This window comes from Nasonia vitripennis (genome assembly GCF_009193385.2).
Source record: "Nasonia vitripennis strain AsymCx chromosome 1 unlocalized genomic scaffold, Nvit_psr_1.1 chr1_random0002, whole genome shotgun sequence".
Lineage (NCBI taxonomy): Eukaryota > Metazoa > Arthropoda > Insecta > Hymenoptera > Pteromalidae > Nasonia > Nasonia vitripennis.
Window position 1 is genome coordinate 2297229 of NW_022279588.1, and position 16349 is coordinate 2313577.

Sequence of the window (16349 nt, forward strand, 5' to 3'; positions counted from 1 at the left end):
CAAAGTTCGAATGTGCCAGATGCTCGTGTATAGGTCTATGGCTACGCAGATTATAGGATAATTGTCTAACTGAGAAAAGGTCGGAAATCGTCGGAGAAATCATAAATTTACGCAAAAGTTTAAACGTAAGCAGACCATCATGGTATCGATGCACTGACTGTATCGAAGGAATACCCAACGATGTCGCAATGAGTGAATAATCGTGATCAATAGGCGCCATGGACTGGCCGGACCTGTAGGCCAAGTAACGAATGAATTTATGTTGAACGAAATCTAAATGGTTAATAGCAATTTGAGTGTATGGAGACCAAATTTAACAACAATAAATGAGAGTAGGCATATGTTGGAAAAGTCACGAGTAGTTCTCTTCACAAATCTGATCAGCCCACGACACCTAGAGACCACGTAATCAACATGAGGTCCGAAGGTTAAGCGCGAGTCAAATAAAATCCCCAAGTCCCTAACCACCTTCGTGCGGGCAATAACCGATCCGTCAAGGTCGTACTGGAACTGTAGTTGCCTCTTGCCCCTATAAAATGACACAACCTGGCTCTTGGCCGCGTTTATAACCAGGCCATTTTCGCACGCCCAACCGCCGAAAGCATTAAGATCAGCCCTCAGTCTCTCCACATCATTTTCCGAATGAATACGCATAAAAATCTTGACATCGTCAGCGTACAACAGGGCATTCGCGAAGCGAAATTGCTTCACAAGATCATCAATATAGATGCAAAACAGTAAAGGACCCAGGTGAGAGCCCTGAGGTACGCCAGACGACACCAAGACAGCTGGAGACACACTATTATTTATTCTGACTGACTGATAGCGGTTCGAAAGATAAGATGACAATAGATCAAATATGGAACCTCGAACACCAAAGTTCCACAGCTTAGCCAGCAACCTGCCATGATCAACTCTATCGAAAGCCTTAGAGAAATCCACATAGATAGAGTCCACTTGAACCGAGTTCTCAAGGGCATCAGAGACAAAGTCAAAAATGCATCGAAAAGCTTCGGAATGCAGCTGATGAGAGAAATAGGCCTATAATTTTTGAAATCGTGTCTATCGCCGTGTTTAAACACCGGAAAAATATAAGAACGCTTCCACGCCTTAGGAAAATACCCATTAGCCAACATCTTGTTAAAAATATCGACTATGGGCCTCTCCAAGACTGGCCAGCAGCGCTTAACAAAAACATTAGGTACATTGTCCGGACCAGGGTTCGCCGTGCATTTCAACTCACGGACGATAGGGCGCAGATCCTCCGCTGAATATTAATTATGAACGAATGAAAGAACTCAGAGTGAGTTCCAACAAAAGGAAAGGGTTGAGTGAGTGAAGGGTTCTTTTTAATTAACACACACGATTTCGCGGTACACAAAAAGCACTTGCTTTGGCGTAAAAACCCTCACGGTTTAGAGGGAAAAGCCTCAGCAAGTGTAAGCTTTATTGAAAATAAGGAAAGGGAAACTATACAAATAAAAGAAAGAGAACAGTGACTCTAAAAGAGAAAAAACTCAAGTGAAAGAACGCACGCAAACGCAAAGACGCGAGGTACCTTTTCCGCACGCAGAGAGAGCTCTCTTACCGCAAAGACGAACGCAAAAACCGCCGCTGAAGAGGGCGTTGAGCAGGCCTCGTCGTAGTCCGCCGCTGCTTCCGTCCTGGTCCTGGAGGTCTGGAAGCTGGGCCTGGGGAGCGAAAGGATGGTCCGCAATCGTGCACCAAGTGCGCCCCGACGTCTCAGGGAGCCAGACGCTTGGCACGAGGGCAACAAGGGGTGTTGCCGCTGTTCGCTTGCCCCGAAGGAGTCACGTACAACACGTGGACACCTTCGCCAACAAACCTTAAGACTATCGCCTCGAGGCACACTCACACACTCGCACAAATACACACACGCGAACGACGCGATCGCGAATTTTCCGCTAAACACTACCAACACGGCGCAGAACGAGGTGAACAGTGATAGCTCTGAGAAGAACACGTCACTGGCTCACCGTCAGAAGAAAAAAAAATCGAAAAGCGTAAGGAAGCCAAACGTGCGAAGCGCTAGGCAGTCCGAACAGGAATCCGCGCGCGCGGGCCCTTCGCGCGCTCGCAAGCGGGGCCGGCGGCGCGCAACTCGACGCATGCGCGCGCGCTCTCAACGTCGCAACGGAGAGCGAGCAGCGGCGCGAAATTCAAAAAGCCTACATTTACACCTACACTACTTGAACGAATAAAACGAACTGAACATCCGCCAAAACACTTACATTGGAAATAAGCTCGTGTGAGTCAAGAAGACGATTCAAAGGGCTAGCTGGACTACAGTTATAAACTGCATTGAAATGGGAGAACAAGTTAACCGTTTCAGGCTCCGATTCAGCCTTTAAATCATCAAGATACGTTGTAACTGGAATACCAGCCTCGCCCTTCAAACCCTTAACAAATGACCAGAACGTGTTTATTTTGGGCCTAAGGCCGGTTTCCACAGATTGAACATAATCCCGGTACCGAGATCTCGACATCCGGATACAAACGGCGCGGAGCCTCTTGAATTCAATTTCATCGCTGGTTTCGCCAGTGAGCTTCCACGCTTTATGAGCCAACTTTTTATCTCTAATAGTACGTATAAGTTCTCGATCATATCATACAGGATATGTACTAGGACTCGATCTCGACAAAGGAACCTGTTTGCTAATACAGGTGCCCACAACATTATAAAAACCGCATAAAATATCATCGAGACAGTCACTAGAAAGGATCGAATCCCAGTCCACATCACTAAGATGGTTAACAATTGATTCGTAATCGGCAGCAAAAAAGTTACGCTTTGACACAGGTACAAAATCACTATCACAACAAATATTAACATTAAAAGCAGTCGGAACGTGATGACCATCGGTAGGCACAAATAATGTTTTTTTTCCTATGATTTTGAGACTCACAATTATGGAGATTGTTGTGGATGTCCAGTGCTTCAAATATGCAAATAATATAATTATTAAATAACTTGCTGCAGTCGACGTGAATGGACTCTTAATACCGAGAGTGTATGTGTTTCAACCACCTTGTGCATGGAATGAATTATCACCAGAAGAAGCTAGGGAAAACGGTTGGCTGCAGCGTAATTATCATGGACTTGAATGGGATAAGGGAACTAGACCATTCAATGATATTCAGGATGTTTTTAAAGAGCTCAAGATGATTGGAGGAGATGGTGTTAGAGTAAAGTTTAATTGCAAAGGTTTAAATAAAAAGATAATATTAGAGCTATATTTAGATGGTGTTTATAATTTAGAAGATATGCATTGTCCATCACTGCATACACCAGGATTTCGACGGTCTGAAGTATGCGTATACTGTCTGAAGTATGCGTATACTATCGAGAAGGATGGGTAAAAAACTGTGCATTACAAAATGTAATAGCGAAACGTGCGTGGATATTTAGAGAATATTTAAATTGGATGACTCATGAGGGTATTGATACAGTTAATTAAATTGATTCGTTGTTTAAATTGAAAAATAAAGATAATATTATTAAAAAATGAGTATACATTTTTTTTTCATTAACCATACGTCCATTTGTTCCTTATATTATTACAGTAAATAGTGTAATGAAGTGTTATTGTGTGATTAATATGAAGTGAATATAAAAAGTGTTGTATAACAAAATTGTGAAAAAAGTGATAACTAACGTAAAAAATTCAGTGATTAATATTTTAATAAACATGAAGTTTGTAGTGAGACTCGGCCCACGGACAGCAGCCTGTAATCGTGAAGAAAAGGTCGGGACGCGGGATTCGGGCATCGGGCCTATGGATGAAAAAAATATATAAGCAGCCAGATACTTATATGCCTGCGAGTTACAGACGTCGGCATGGCAGGAATAATCGTTATAGATTATCGATTTTTTGACCCAGGGGACGCGGGCTGCTGAAAATGCAGAGTGCCGCTGGATGCGAGATGACACAGGGAAGGGGGCCGATAAAGCAGAACTGCCATACCGACAGTTACCGCCGTCGGTATGGTAGAAATGCCAGATCGGATGGTAAGTGGCGCAGAACCCGCATAACCCCTACTACTAACATTATCATTTTTGTTAATTTTTATAACTTTTTATTTGAAGTTCAGAATGTTTTGAGAACATTTATAATTTTATAAGGTAGAAAATGTCCGTGCAGATGGCTGTTTGTGTGCGTGCGTGTGTGTGTGTATGTACATATACCGTCATGATTCTGTAACCACGCGACTCATTGTTATAAAATTGGAGATGCATATATGTTTACTGATTTTCAATTTAAGTACATTTTATTTCATGATTTGAACCATTGTATGACCATTTTATGGTCATTTTATGGTCATTTTATGTCTATTTTTCGATTTTTAAAAAACTTTTTTGCTTTTTTTTAACTAAATAGTCAAGAGTTTTGAAAAAATTATGATAATAGAAAATAGATAATATCTACTTCCTGTAAACATGTTAAACCATTCTGACGAAAGCCGTTCGTATTTAGTTAAAATTTACCTTTTACTTTTTAAAAATGCAAAAAAGCTTAGATCACCTACGACTTGACCCTCTGTAACTCAAAGAAACCGCTGCCAATTCATTGGCACGTAGCTTCCTCTAACGAAATTTATTGTTCAAATAAATAAAATATTGTATTAGAATACAGTATGTAAATGCTATTTTAAATATTCCCAAGCTTAATTATTTTGCTGTAGGAGCAATTTTCTCATAGCAAATGATATATAATAATCAGAAAGATCCTATCAAAATATCTAAAACAGCGAAGTTGCAGAATCGATCGTTAAATTATGAAGATATAAATAAATATATATATATAATAATTCAAACATTTCAAATGTATTGTTTTAATGCAATATATGTTAAGGTAGTTCAGGACCCCCAGTCGTGCTCAACCTGTTAGTTCTATAACATATGGCGAAGCCCGTGAGCGGTCTGTAGTTTCAGTTGGCCCCCACTGGCACACTACATGCGTGAAAGCATATCCGTGTCGTGCCTGTGTGCACCAGCACAGACATGCGCAGCAAAGCGTAACAAGCTGGCAACGCCGCATTTTTGACCTAACCTTCTAGAAGACTGTGTAAGCTGTATTCTATACTGCAGCAGGAAAAATGAATAAGTCACGATACCGAGATGAAAAAGGACGTTTTTGGAGAAAAAAAAGAGATGACAAAAAGAAAAAATCCCTTCAAGCCATGTCAGAGGCCAGAAAAAAGTTATTGATCAGTGCTACTAAAGAAGATATCAGTGAAGAAATAAAATTCGAAGGATGTCGGATAGTTAACCTCAAAGAGTTCGCAAAAAACTTGAAGTGCAAAGAATGTAAAAAGCTATTAGATTTAGAGCACAGTATTGACGAGATACGAAATGGATTGATGAGTAAATTTAGAATTATCTGTGATAATTGCCACTTACGAAATGATGTGTTGACAAGTCGAGAATATACTCACGAAGGCAAAATTTATTCTGTCATGAATACAACAGCTGTACTTGGTAAGTACTACAATGATTTTTGTAAAAATACATAATAAACATTTCATACTGTAGAATTTTATACAGTATTGAACGTTTGCATTAACATTAACTGCAATTTAACAGGTACCATTCACTCTGGACAAGGTCATACGTCCTTGCAAAAATTATTCTCCTGCATGGATATCCCTACGATATCTGAAAAAATCTATAAAAAATATGAGAAAGAAGTTGGGCATACAGTTGAAGAAGCCGCAAAGGAAAGTTGTAGACGAGCAGCCCAAGAGGAAAGGACTTTAGTTGTACAAAATGTTGAAAAGCTGTGTGGTTTATTGTAAGCATAGTGCAGATATATAATTATACCATAACAACAAAAATTTTATTCAAGCATAGATCATTTATTGAAGAATGATTTCTCTCAACAATTACAACAAACATTTTCTTCAAATATAACAAAAAGTTTCATCGAACAAAGCAATATTCACAGTCCAATCTCTTCGAACACTGCAAAAGGTTTCATCGAAGTACACCACTTGAATGTATACTCAATCCTTTTGAAATACTACAGCAGCTTTTATCGAACAAAGTTAAAATGAGTGATGAAAGTTATAATATACGCAGAGATATTGTTGGCATTGTTCAATGAAAACTATTGCATTATTTGAAGAGAGTTGACTATAAATTCATGTTGGCATGCTCCGATGATTTTTGTCATCATACTGTTTTTTTTTAGATTTGATAATAAGTTTGTATAAGATTTTAAACTATGAATAATTATGAAAATGTGTAACAAATGGCTATCGACTACATAATATGATTATCTGTTTATTCGCATTATTTTTATGCACAATATAGGTTGCCATTGTAATTGTGTATATGAACTTGTAATTATTTATACTTATTATCGTGAGGATTTTATACTATAAAGATTTACTCTCATGATGGATTTATGTTGGACTGATTTTTTTTAAATAAAGTTTATGTATTATATTTACAGGCCTCAAGAGATTGTTAAGGATTTATACCCTCATACACACACCCTTCGCATGTCATTGACTACATCCAGTAATTCGTCCATCCAAAATCCAAACGACAACAACAACCTTTCCACTTCATTTGATAAAAATGTTTCAGATATAATTAATATAATAGTTTCTTATGATATGGGTTGGAGTAAGAGAGGAAATGGCAGATCGTATGATAGCCTAAATGGTTATGGAACTATTATAGGCTTCCTAAGTGGAAAAATTTTAGATTATACGACACGCAATCGTAAATGCGCTAAATGTAACTTAGGGCAATCTAAAGACGAACATGATTGTCGCCAAAATTTTACTGGTAGCGCGAAGGCTATGGAAGCAGATGCAGGTGAATTTCTAATCAACCGGAGTAGTATTCTCAAGGAAACAAACTTGCGAGTTAGAGTAATGATTGGCGATGATGATAGTAGTACGATTGCTTCAATTAGGAAAAATAATTCTGAAACTATTCATAAGTTATCAGATAAAAACCATTTAGTTAAGAATTTTGGAAAAGATTTGTATAGTTTAGCAAATACTTATAAGGAGCTAAAACGACAAAATGTGATAAAGCATGTAAAGAAATGTTTTTCTTATGCCATTGCGCTAAACAAATCAAAAACTATTGAACTAGCAAATAGTCTTCGTAGTATTTCAGAGCATTTGTATGCTCGTCACGAAAATTGTGGTGATTGGTGCAAGCGCAAAGACACCTCACAATTTCAAACTGTGACGCTAACAGACGAAAATTTATACTGCAAATTGAAAGAGCTTTTCGAGAAATATGCCAAAAATGCAGGTAAATTTTCTTTTTCAGCATCTAGTCAAGCCAACGAAGCCGTAAATAATATAATAGCTCATAAGGCGCCTAAAAATATTTGCTACAGCAGAAGCAGTTCTGCAGATATAAGGGTTGCTAGTTCGGTATGCATTAAAAATGAAGGAGAGTCATCTATTGTGAAAATTACATTTATCTGAGGGATTATTTACACAGAAATATATATATATTACGGTCGGATAAAATTCGACTTCAAAGAGCCTTAAGATCAAAACAAATTAAATATAAATTAAATAGAATTCAAAAAGTAAAAGATAGAGAGGCACTACGAAAAAAAAGGAAAGTCGTGAAGGAGAAACATACAAATCAAACTGTGAAATAAATAACCAAAGTACATTGAGTCCTGTAAACAAATTACATCAATTACGAAGTACACAATTTTATAATAATTATCAAATTGTTTATTTCGACTTAGAAACAGGTGGACTAGCCATGAACGATAGCATCGTTCAAATAGCTGCAAAGTTCAATAATCTTAAGTTTAGTATATACGTAATGCCTAGCAATCAAATAAGTAGTAGTGCAACTGCAATTACTGGTTTACATGTAAAAAATAATAATTTATACTTACACTATAAGGAACTATTGAGCTATAGTTTGAATGATGCGTTGATCGCATTTAAAGCATTTTTAGATTTGGCAAAAAGGCCAGTATTATTAGTCGCTTATAATATAAAATTTGATGCGTCAAGACTGATTTATAATATAAAAAATTGTGATATTGAAACAGACTTTAATAATATTGTAGGATTTTCTGAATCTTCCTATTAAAAAAAAATCATTTCCAGATAGGAAAGGTCCTGGACAATTTAAATTATCGGTCCTAGCAAATGATATACTAGGTCCCCAAAACGCAGATCTATTTCATGATGCACTATTTGATGTAGACATTTTGCAAAAATTACTCGTTCATATCGACAAAGAAAACGAGTTAGGAAATTATAAAAAGAGCTTTGAACATTATTCGTCTCAAGAGCGGCAATCTACGAATATAAATCTGTATTTAAGTTCCTTTAAAACCGTTGTTTCAAGAGACATTTAAAAAAAAAAATGGCTAGCGCAAATTTGCTATATGACGATATGATTAAAACTTATGTAGAAGGAAATGAAGGTGCAGTGTTGGAACTTTTGACTAAAAAATTAGATAATGGGAAGCTTATAGTTACTAAAAACAAAAAAGTACTGACTAAAATTATTGATTACTTAAAAAGTAATGTAAGTCCATAAGATGTAGTAATTTAACTTAGAAATTGTTTATGTATTTGAAACAAAGAAATATATTTAATATTATAGTTTTGTTATTTTATCTAATTTATAAATTAAATCTTCAAAACAGATGCAGAAAATGACCCTTGTACATTTTATATAGTAAAAAGTTACACACATATTCGCTCTCTTAGTGCGACGTTGCCATTTACTCGCATCGCTCCCCTCTCTTCTTTAGCGTTTATCGTGCTACGCAGAAATTTTCTAACTTTGCATTACCATTATTCGGGAACTAGTAGGCAAATTTAACTAGCCTTTTTCTATTGTGTTTGAAATTATGTTAATTATTGCAGATTTAATTTTTTTTCAAATCCTAAAAGCCGTTTTTTTGTTATCAATGAAAACGCAGGTTATATACCACGTAGCGCATGAAACTCCCATTGAACTAATGTATAAGAAGTTAAACTTTGAAGTGTAATATCTCGAGTTTGGGTCGGCAAAACGTTTCGGAATTTCGTATACACATAAGTATTATGATAATGATCCGGTTTACCAAATTTCATGGCAATCCAAAGAAATCGATTTTTGGGATGAACTACCTTAATGCAATTTAATTTAAATTCGATATTTTCGAAGAGTACTTTTACTGCGTTTAAGCAAGCCATCTGCGCAAAGATCGGCACTGGTTATTTAGTATATGTCATACAGATGTGTGCGTGTATATATATATATATATATATATATATATATATGTGTGTGTGTGTGTGTGTGTGTGTGTGTATTAGTATGACATAAATTCATAGGGAGGGACTTTAACGACGTGCAATGACACCCCTATATTAGGAAGCTAGAGTTTTGAGAAAAATGGTTTTTACATTTTAGCTTTTTACTTAAGTACCGCTCTTTTTTTTATGGTGAATCACCAAATAAAATTTTTAAGCATTTGACTACATTGTTTTTAGAGATATAAGGAATGAAAAAATTTTCCAAAAACAATTGAAACCTTGATATCTTAAGAACCATAGGGGTTTGAAAGCTGTGCTATAAAATATTTACTTTTTCCCAAAATCTCAAGTGCAATGGTGATTTTATTCTCTTTTAAATGCATTTCAGCTAAATTGTTTGTAACAATAGGATGATTGGAAAAAACGCAAAATAGCGATTTACACAAATTAAAAAAATAGCCATAAAAAGAATAATAGTTAAGAAAATTAAAAATAACTGTTTTTCCCGAATTCAGAATCCAAAAATATATATGCATGTCAAATTTTATTGATATTGACAAAGTGGTTCCTAGAAATATTACGGTATACATACACACATACACACACACATCCATACGGACATTTTCTGAAAACACTTGATTTGAAGTTCTAACACACCAAAAATTATTTTCGAGAAGTTTTGACGAAACTCAAAATTTTACGATTACAAAGCTTCCTCTAGGAGAAAACAATATTTATAAAAAAATTCTTATATAATTCATGAGATGGAAACTCACCTTGGAACACTACGGGAACATAGTTTCAAGACAAGATAATACTGTATATCAGTTGGAGAAAGCTACGTGCCAAAGAATTGGCAGGGGTTTTTTAATTTGCATGACGCCGGACAAACTTTACACAAAAATAACCCCACACGCTACACAAAATAATTCTACACTAAATATCTGTGTAGAATTTTTCCGTGTAGTTATTTTCTATGTAGAGTTATTTTGTGTAGCGTTATTTTTGTGTAGAGTTTGTCCGGCGCCATTTGCATCTTAGTGTAGTGAAATAATAAAAAATAGGTGTAAAGAAAATCCGTGTAAAAATATATGTGTAATATTTTTTCATGTAGAAAAATACGTTTGTAGACACAGAAAAATACAGTTTGTTCGTTGTTTTTAAAAAGAGAAAGTATGACCTTTATGTTTTGATATTTACATTACGGATCTAATTGATTTTTTATGCAAAACCCTAATCGATGTACCTGTATTTAAATGTTTTATTTTAGTAGCATGCAATATTCTTTAACTACAAAAATAATGAACTATCCCTGTTAAAAAGATTCACATCAAATTTGATGTAATGATTTTAAACGCTTATATCTAAAATTTTACATAAATCAATAAAATTGTAAAAATTTTACGTGAAATTTTATACATAAAAATATATGCACGTAAAGATCTGTACATAAAAATTTACATATAATAATGCAAAATCTTTACATAAAATTGAATATAAAACTTTATGCAAATATTTTTAACAATGATTATTGAATAATTCTGTATATATTAGTTTGCCATCTTTTTTTCTTGACTCGTGTATTACGGATGACATTCACGACTGTTATTATACAGTTTAAAAAAAAATAAGATTGTATTACCTGTTTTATGTAAAAGTGCACTTTTTTTATTAGCCATGGTTTTTCCAATAAATCAAATAGAACTGATTAATGTAGCAACATATGACATATATCTGAAGGAACCTATAAATGTTATATATCACATAAATAATGGGAAAATCTTGTCAAGTCACAAGAATTTGATAAAGCTTTTATGGATGATGAAATAATAATTCTAATTGATAAATCTTTACTTACATTATTTTCAAATAAACTACACATAAACATGTTTATTGCATAATAAAGTATTAAGATACATTAAATTTGTATGTAACAATATTAAAAAATCTCACGCCAAAATCTTTCGAATTTTTTTTAAAAATTCACTAATCGACTAAGAATGGTTTAAAACTCGTAAAAAAAAAAAAAAAAAATATAAGATTCCACCTAATATTTCACGTGAGATTTTTTAATAGGGAATTGCAAATATGCATCTTCTTGTATCTATATATTCTAGATTTACATCTGTCGACCATACATCGTAAGAGGATGTCGTAGCCAAAAATCGCGAGTTGTGGGGTTTACTACTTGTGTCACGTGACAGGTGGAATTATATAATGGCGCCATCTATCATAACGAAAATTAGTCGATAGATGGCGCCCTACTTTTAACAAGCAATAGAATATGAACACAATCAGAACCGTGTTTTCTTGTCAATTATTAGAGACGCAACGGTCATGACTGTAGTTTTTTTGCACATTATATTTTTTTGTAGAATATATTTTTTTTTTTTTATAAATATAGAATTACTGCACAAGCGGGATTATAAAAAAAAATTTTAACATACAACAATTTTGCATAACTAGAAAAACTATTTATCTATTTCCATTTTGTACTATTTCAACTCCGTTGAAGTGGTTTTTCAAAGCGTCTACAACTCACTTTAGCATATATCATAGATTCTTTTGCTTCCTTTCTAAGGAAGCCTTGTATTAGTAATTATTGGAGTTTGTGTAAAAACATGTAGGAAATATGTTTGAGGCATTTGAAGTCGAAAAATAGTATTTTCAGAAAATGTCTGTATGGATGTGTGTGTATGTGTGTTCGTTCGTATTGCCTCTAGCTCAGCTTCTACTCAGAGGATTTTAATCCACCAAGTTTCATTTTATTTATTTTTACTAGAGCATAGAGGGATAACAGTCCGTTTTTACATTTTCTAGACCCGTTTTTTTATATAGATTTTTTGTTTTGAGATTTCAGTTTTTTCCAATAAAGTTATTGGAAAAATTAATGAAAGTAAATTGCTTAATATGTACCCGAAAGAGAATAAAGTAACCTATTTTTTTACCGCGGAAAATTTATATCATCGTTCGTCGTTTTTTTATTACACACCATAAAGCGTAAATTTTTGAAATTGTTTTAGCTCGAAAACTAAATTTTGAATCTTTCTAAAAAAAATCATGATTATTGAAAGGTTTAAGGACTATACTTTACTTCAATTTTAAGTATTTTATGGGGCAGATCCATGAGGAAAACAACTTAGAAAAGCAGTTTTTCTACGTGACGCGGTAACTGAAGTAAAAAGACATTAATCAAGTTCAAATTTTGGATTTAGTTAGCATTATATAGCACTTTGATCCTTATGTTTGGGTTGTTTATGAAACCAGTTAGTTTCAAAGATATTAAGCTTCAAAATTTTTTTTCTCACCCTGTATACTATGAATTTTTTTCTTGATAAAGTCTTATAATTTTGTATATTTCTGTTGGATATATGCAAATATACACATTTTTTTGTAAAACAACTTCCAATAATATAGGAGTTGCAATACCCCGCAGACGATCCGCGGATTAAACTAAAATCAAATCAATATAATATATTTAAATATTCTAAAGTCAGTTGACTAATTTTCAGAAACACAAGAATGCTCCGCTGCCCCGCTATGGCACGTAAACAACACCGCAGAGTAGCCAGTCGTAGCGGGAGAGGAGCATAACAATGATTACGCAACAAAAGCGAGCACGTAGTGGCGTAGCTCGCACGGAGGAATACACATATGTATGCGTGCTAGGAGCGAGCGATGACGCGGCAGCGGCGAAACGTCGCAACTTTGCTCGCTAATATTTGTATACGTGAGATATATGCAAGGGTGTGATTGATTTCGGCAGCTCGATTCACCCTCGCATAGAATGATATGAAAGACCCTGCGCGGCCTAGTATATTCACTAGCTCTGGCGCAATTAACGCGCACTAGTCTTTATTCAAGAGCAATTTACGCCTTGAATAGAAATATTGACTGAGAAATATTATTTCAAATTAAACTTGTTCAAATGATAACGCAATTTCGGCGTATCATTTAGACTTAAATTTAACATAGTAAAATTCATATATTGATTCAAACTTAATTCGAGTAGAATCAGGTGACGCAATTTATGCGCACCTAATTATAAATTGTATCTCAACGAAATCAACACTTGCGTATTTAAATTCAAAAGATAACGCAATTTAAGCGTATCTAATAAAACTCCATTGTAAAAATCAAAAGCAGATTTACACAAGTTTTTGTTAAAAAGAATATTTAAAATATTGCAATTTATGCAATATTTTTCATATAAAACGATTAATTGAATATATTCTAATTACTATTTAAACATATAACAAGATCTTATTATTTTGATAAAACTCCACTACCTGATATCCCGGACCTGACCTATACTTAAATCATTAATTGTATCCAACTTCCTTTCTCTTTTTTGAGCTGTTGTCAGAATTACGAGTAGTATATGGGCTGGTATGGAGAGACTGGGCGTGGCCTAGAGTGACGTCACCAGTCCCGTGGCTGGCGCCAGGTGTTTATGTAAACAGAAGCCCATGTTTATATCAACAGTAGCTGATAAGGTTAATAAACATGTTTTATCATTATTTTTTATTACTTTTATTTGTTTATTTATAAATAAGTATAAATAATTTTTAAACAAAAGTATATCACGCATACGAGCTATGCCAGCACTCCCCCTTTTATCCCAAGCAGACCCGAGCGCGACTATCTATCTCTCTCTCTCTATATCGCTGTCTACTCCATACCGGCCTCGAGCTTGAAGGCACGTGCGCGACTCTCGCTATACCAGCCCGTAGCCTCCCTCTCCTTTTACACTACAGTAGCCCCTGAGCTCTGGCGCGGTGGCTCCCGCCGCTGCTGTACCGGACCCGCTTCTCTCTCTCTCTCCCCTCTCTACGCCATCTGATCTTTGATCACTTCCCAGCTGTGTGTGTCGAGTGTCACATACTTGGCTGACGATCCATTGGCACAAATTTTTAATACTACTCTGTAGTAACTGCCGTAATACTCCAGGCCTATGGTTGCACGCTTGCAGTTTGATTTGTTGAGCGCGTACGTCGTCGAGTACAACAAGTTGCAGGTGATCGGCTTATTTTTCCAAGACTCGGGACTAGGTGCTGCTGCTGCTGCTGAATCCATTGCAAAGATTTTTTACACGCGAGGTCTACTTGACGAGAGTATTCGTACGACTGATGGCTGGCGACTGCGCCACGACTCCTTTATAAAGAATGGGGCGACATAGAGCGAGCGTCAACGAGTCGCAGTTCTTTCTAGAAACGGCCGTTACAGTATTTACATTCCATAGTGAAACGAGACGCGTTTCATATCGATAGAAGTTGTTTTGTTTAATGCAACCGTCACACCTAGTACGTTTGTATAAACTGCTCAGATAACAATCATCCGGTCTTGGCTGTGCAGATCTGATTACAGTAACCCCGCCCTGTAGAACTCGTGCGTGGGAATGCGTTGACTCGATGATGACGATGACGCATTGTTTTATTTTGCATTCTTCTCATGAGCCGTCGATAAAACTGAACGGCTAATGCGTCATTCTTGACAAAGTCTGATAAAAAAAACGTAGATATTTTCGCAGAGAAATGCCACTACACATGTGATACAGAAACATAATGCAGTTCTCGCCACATACTTTAGAGTCGACACTCTGCACTTGTTTTTATTCCAGTCGAATCGCGTGCAGTTTTTTCCAAGTAGATCAAGATGATGCTTTTATACGGGTGCAGCTCCGTAGCTGTCAAAGTAAATTCTGTATTCATTTTTATCTATGAAGATGGCAACCCAGTGTGATCCTGGCTGATCGGACGTGTCGAGATTGGTTACAATAGCTGTCGGTGTGGATAGCAATTTCGGAACGTGATTAGCAGCGTAAACTCCTATTGAATCGGCTTTTAATCCTCTAATAGCTGTGATTATTTGACGCGTATTCATGTTGATGGTACATTTACATACTCTTCTTCTACCGCACCGTCTTTTTTCTCGTCAGCTTATTTTTTAATTCCGTCCACAACGTCGCTAGCACGAAATCTTTCGGGATAGTGATATCTCTCCATCTGCAGCCGAACGTAATCTAATATAGCTTGGTTCATAACTTGGCTATTTATGTCGTACGGGTCGCTTCGATGAGGACTAGCAACGATTGAGTGTATCCACCTTTTTATTTGATAGGCTCGACGCAGCACAGTGGTTTCAAAATAAAAAAATGGGTCAAATTCAGTCTTAGATCAAGTATTCAATAAAATCCATTATTTTAAATTCAAAGCATATCTTGATGTACCTAGGAATGAAATAGGATACCGCTTTTTTGTATTATAAACCCGCATATAAGGTTAAAAAATCGATAAAGTTAACCTAAAATGAAATCATTATTTCCGCAATTTACAAAATGATTGAAAACAAAAATTTATTCTCCAAATAAGTGCAGATATGGATTTTTGATGTATTTTTCGACGCTGAATCTGAATCCAATGTGGGAAATGCAATAAATCTAAAATCAGCCCCTAAAATCGCCTAAATACCGCACTTTTTCTCATAATATCAACTTATTTTAGATAGGCGAGTAAAGATATGGGTTTTCGATGTATTTTTCGACGCTGAATCCGAATCCGATGTCGGAAATACAATAAATCAAAAATCAACCCGTCCAATAGGGTAAACCCATATCTTCTCTTATTTGGAGAATAAATTTTTGTTTTTAATTATTTAATAAATTGCGGAAATAATGATATCATTTTAGGTTAACTTTATCGATTTTTAACCTTATATGCGGGTTTATAATACAAAAAAGCGGTATCCTATTCCATTCCTAGGTACATCAAGATATGTTTTCAATTTAAAAAAATGGGTTTATTGAATACTCGATCTAAGACTGAATTTGTCCCATTTTTTGATTTTGAGACCACTGTACGCAGTGCGCAAACATTTTTCTTGTTCTCGAATTTCTTGATACCGTGGCTGGTGCATAGCGAGACGTTAGGGAATTGCATAGAGAGTTCATCAAACGAAGGCTCACTAAAATCTTCTGAATTGATGATTCTTCGAGCCACTACTTTTTCCAAAAACTTGGCTTTTGCCTGGCCACGCACGTATATACGGCGCGCGTCTTTCAAGTTGCACAGATTATGACGCAG

General features: G+C 35.6%; 2 protein-coding genes across 2 annotated transcripts in view; one reads left to right on the top strand and one right to left on the bottom strand.

Moving 5' to 3' along the window:
* Positions 1–16349, bottom strand: part of Burs (burscon alpha subuinit) — a 213802-nt gene that overhangs the window by 160667 nt on the left and 36786 nt on the right. Inside the window, 1 exon segment of the mRNA NM_001162380.1 lies at positions 10910–11011. Within this exon segment, the coding sequence (NP_001155852.1) occupies positions 10910–10946 (37 nt within the window). The 5' untranslated portion in view covers positions 10947–11011.
* The window catches only part of LOC100116079 (regucalcin), a 405396-nt gene that overhangs the window by 47116 nt on the left and 341931 nt on the right, over positions 1–16349 (top strand). The gene's annotated exons all lie outside the window — the stretch shown is intronic.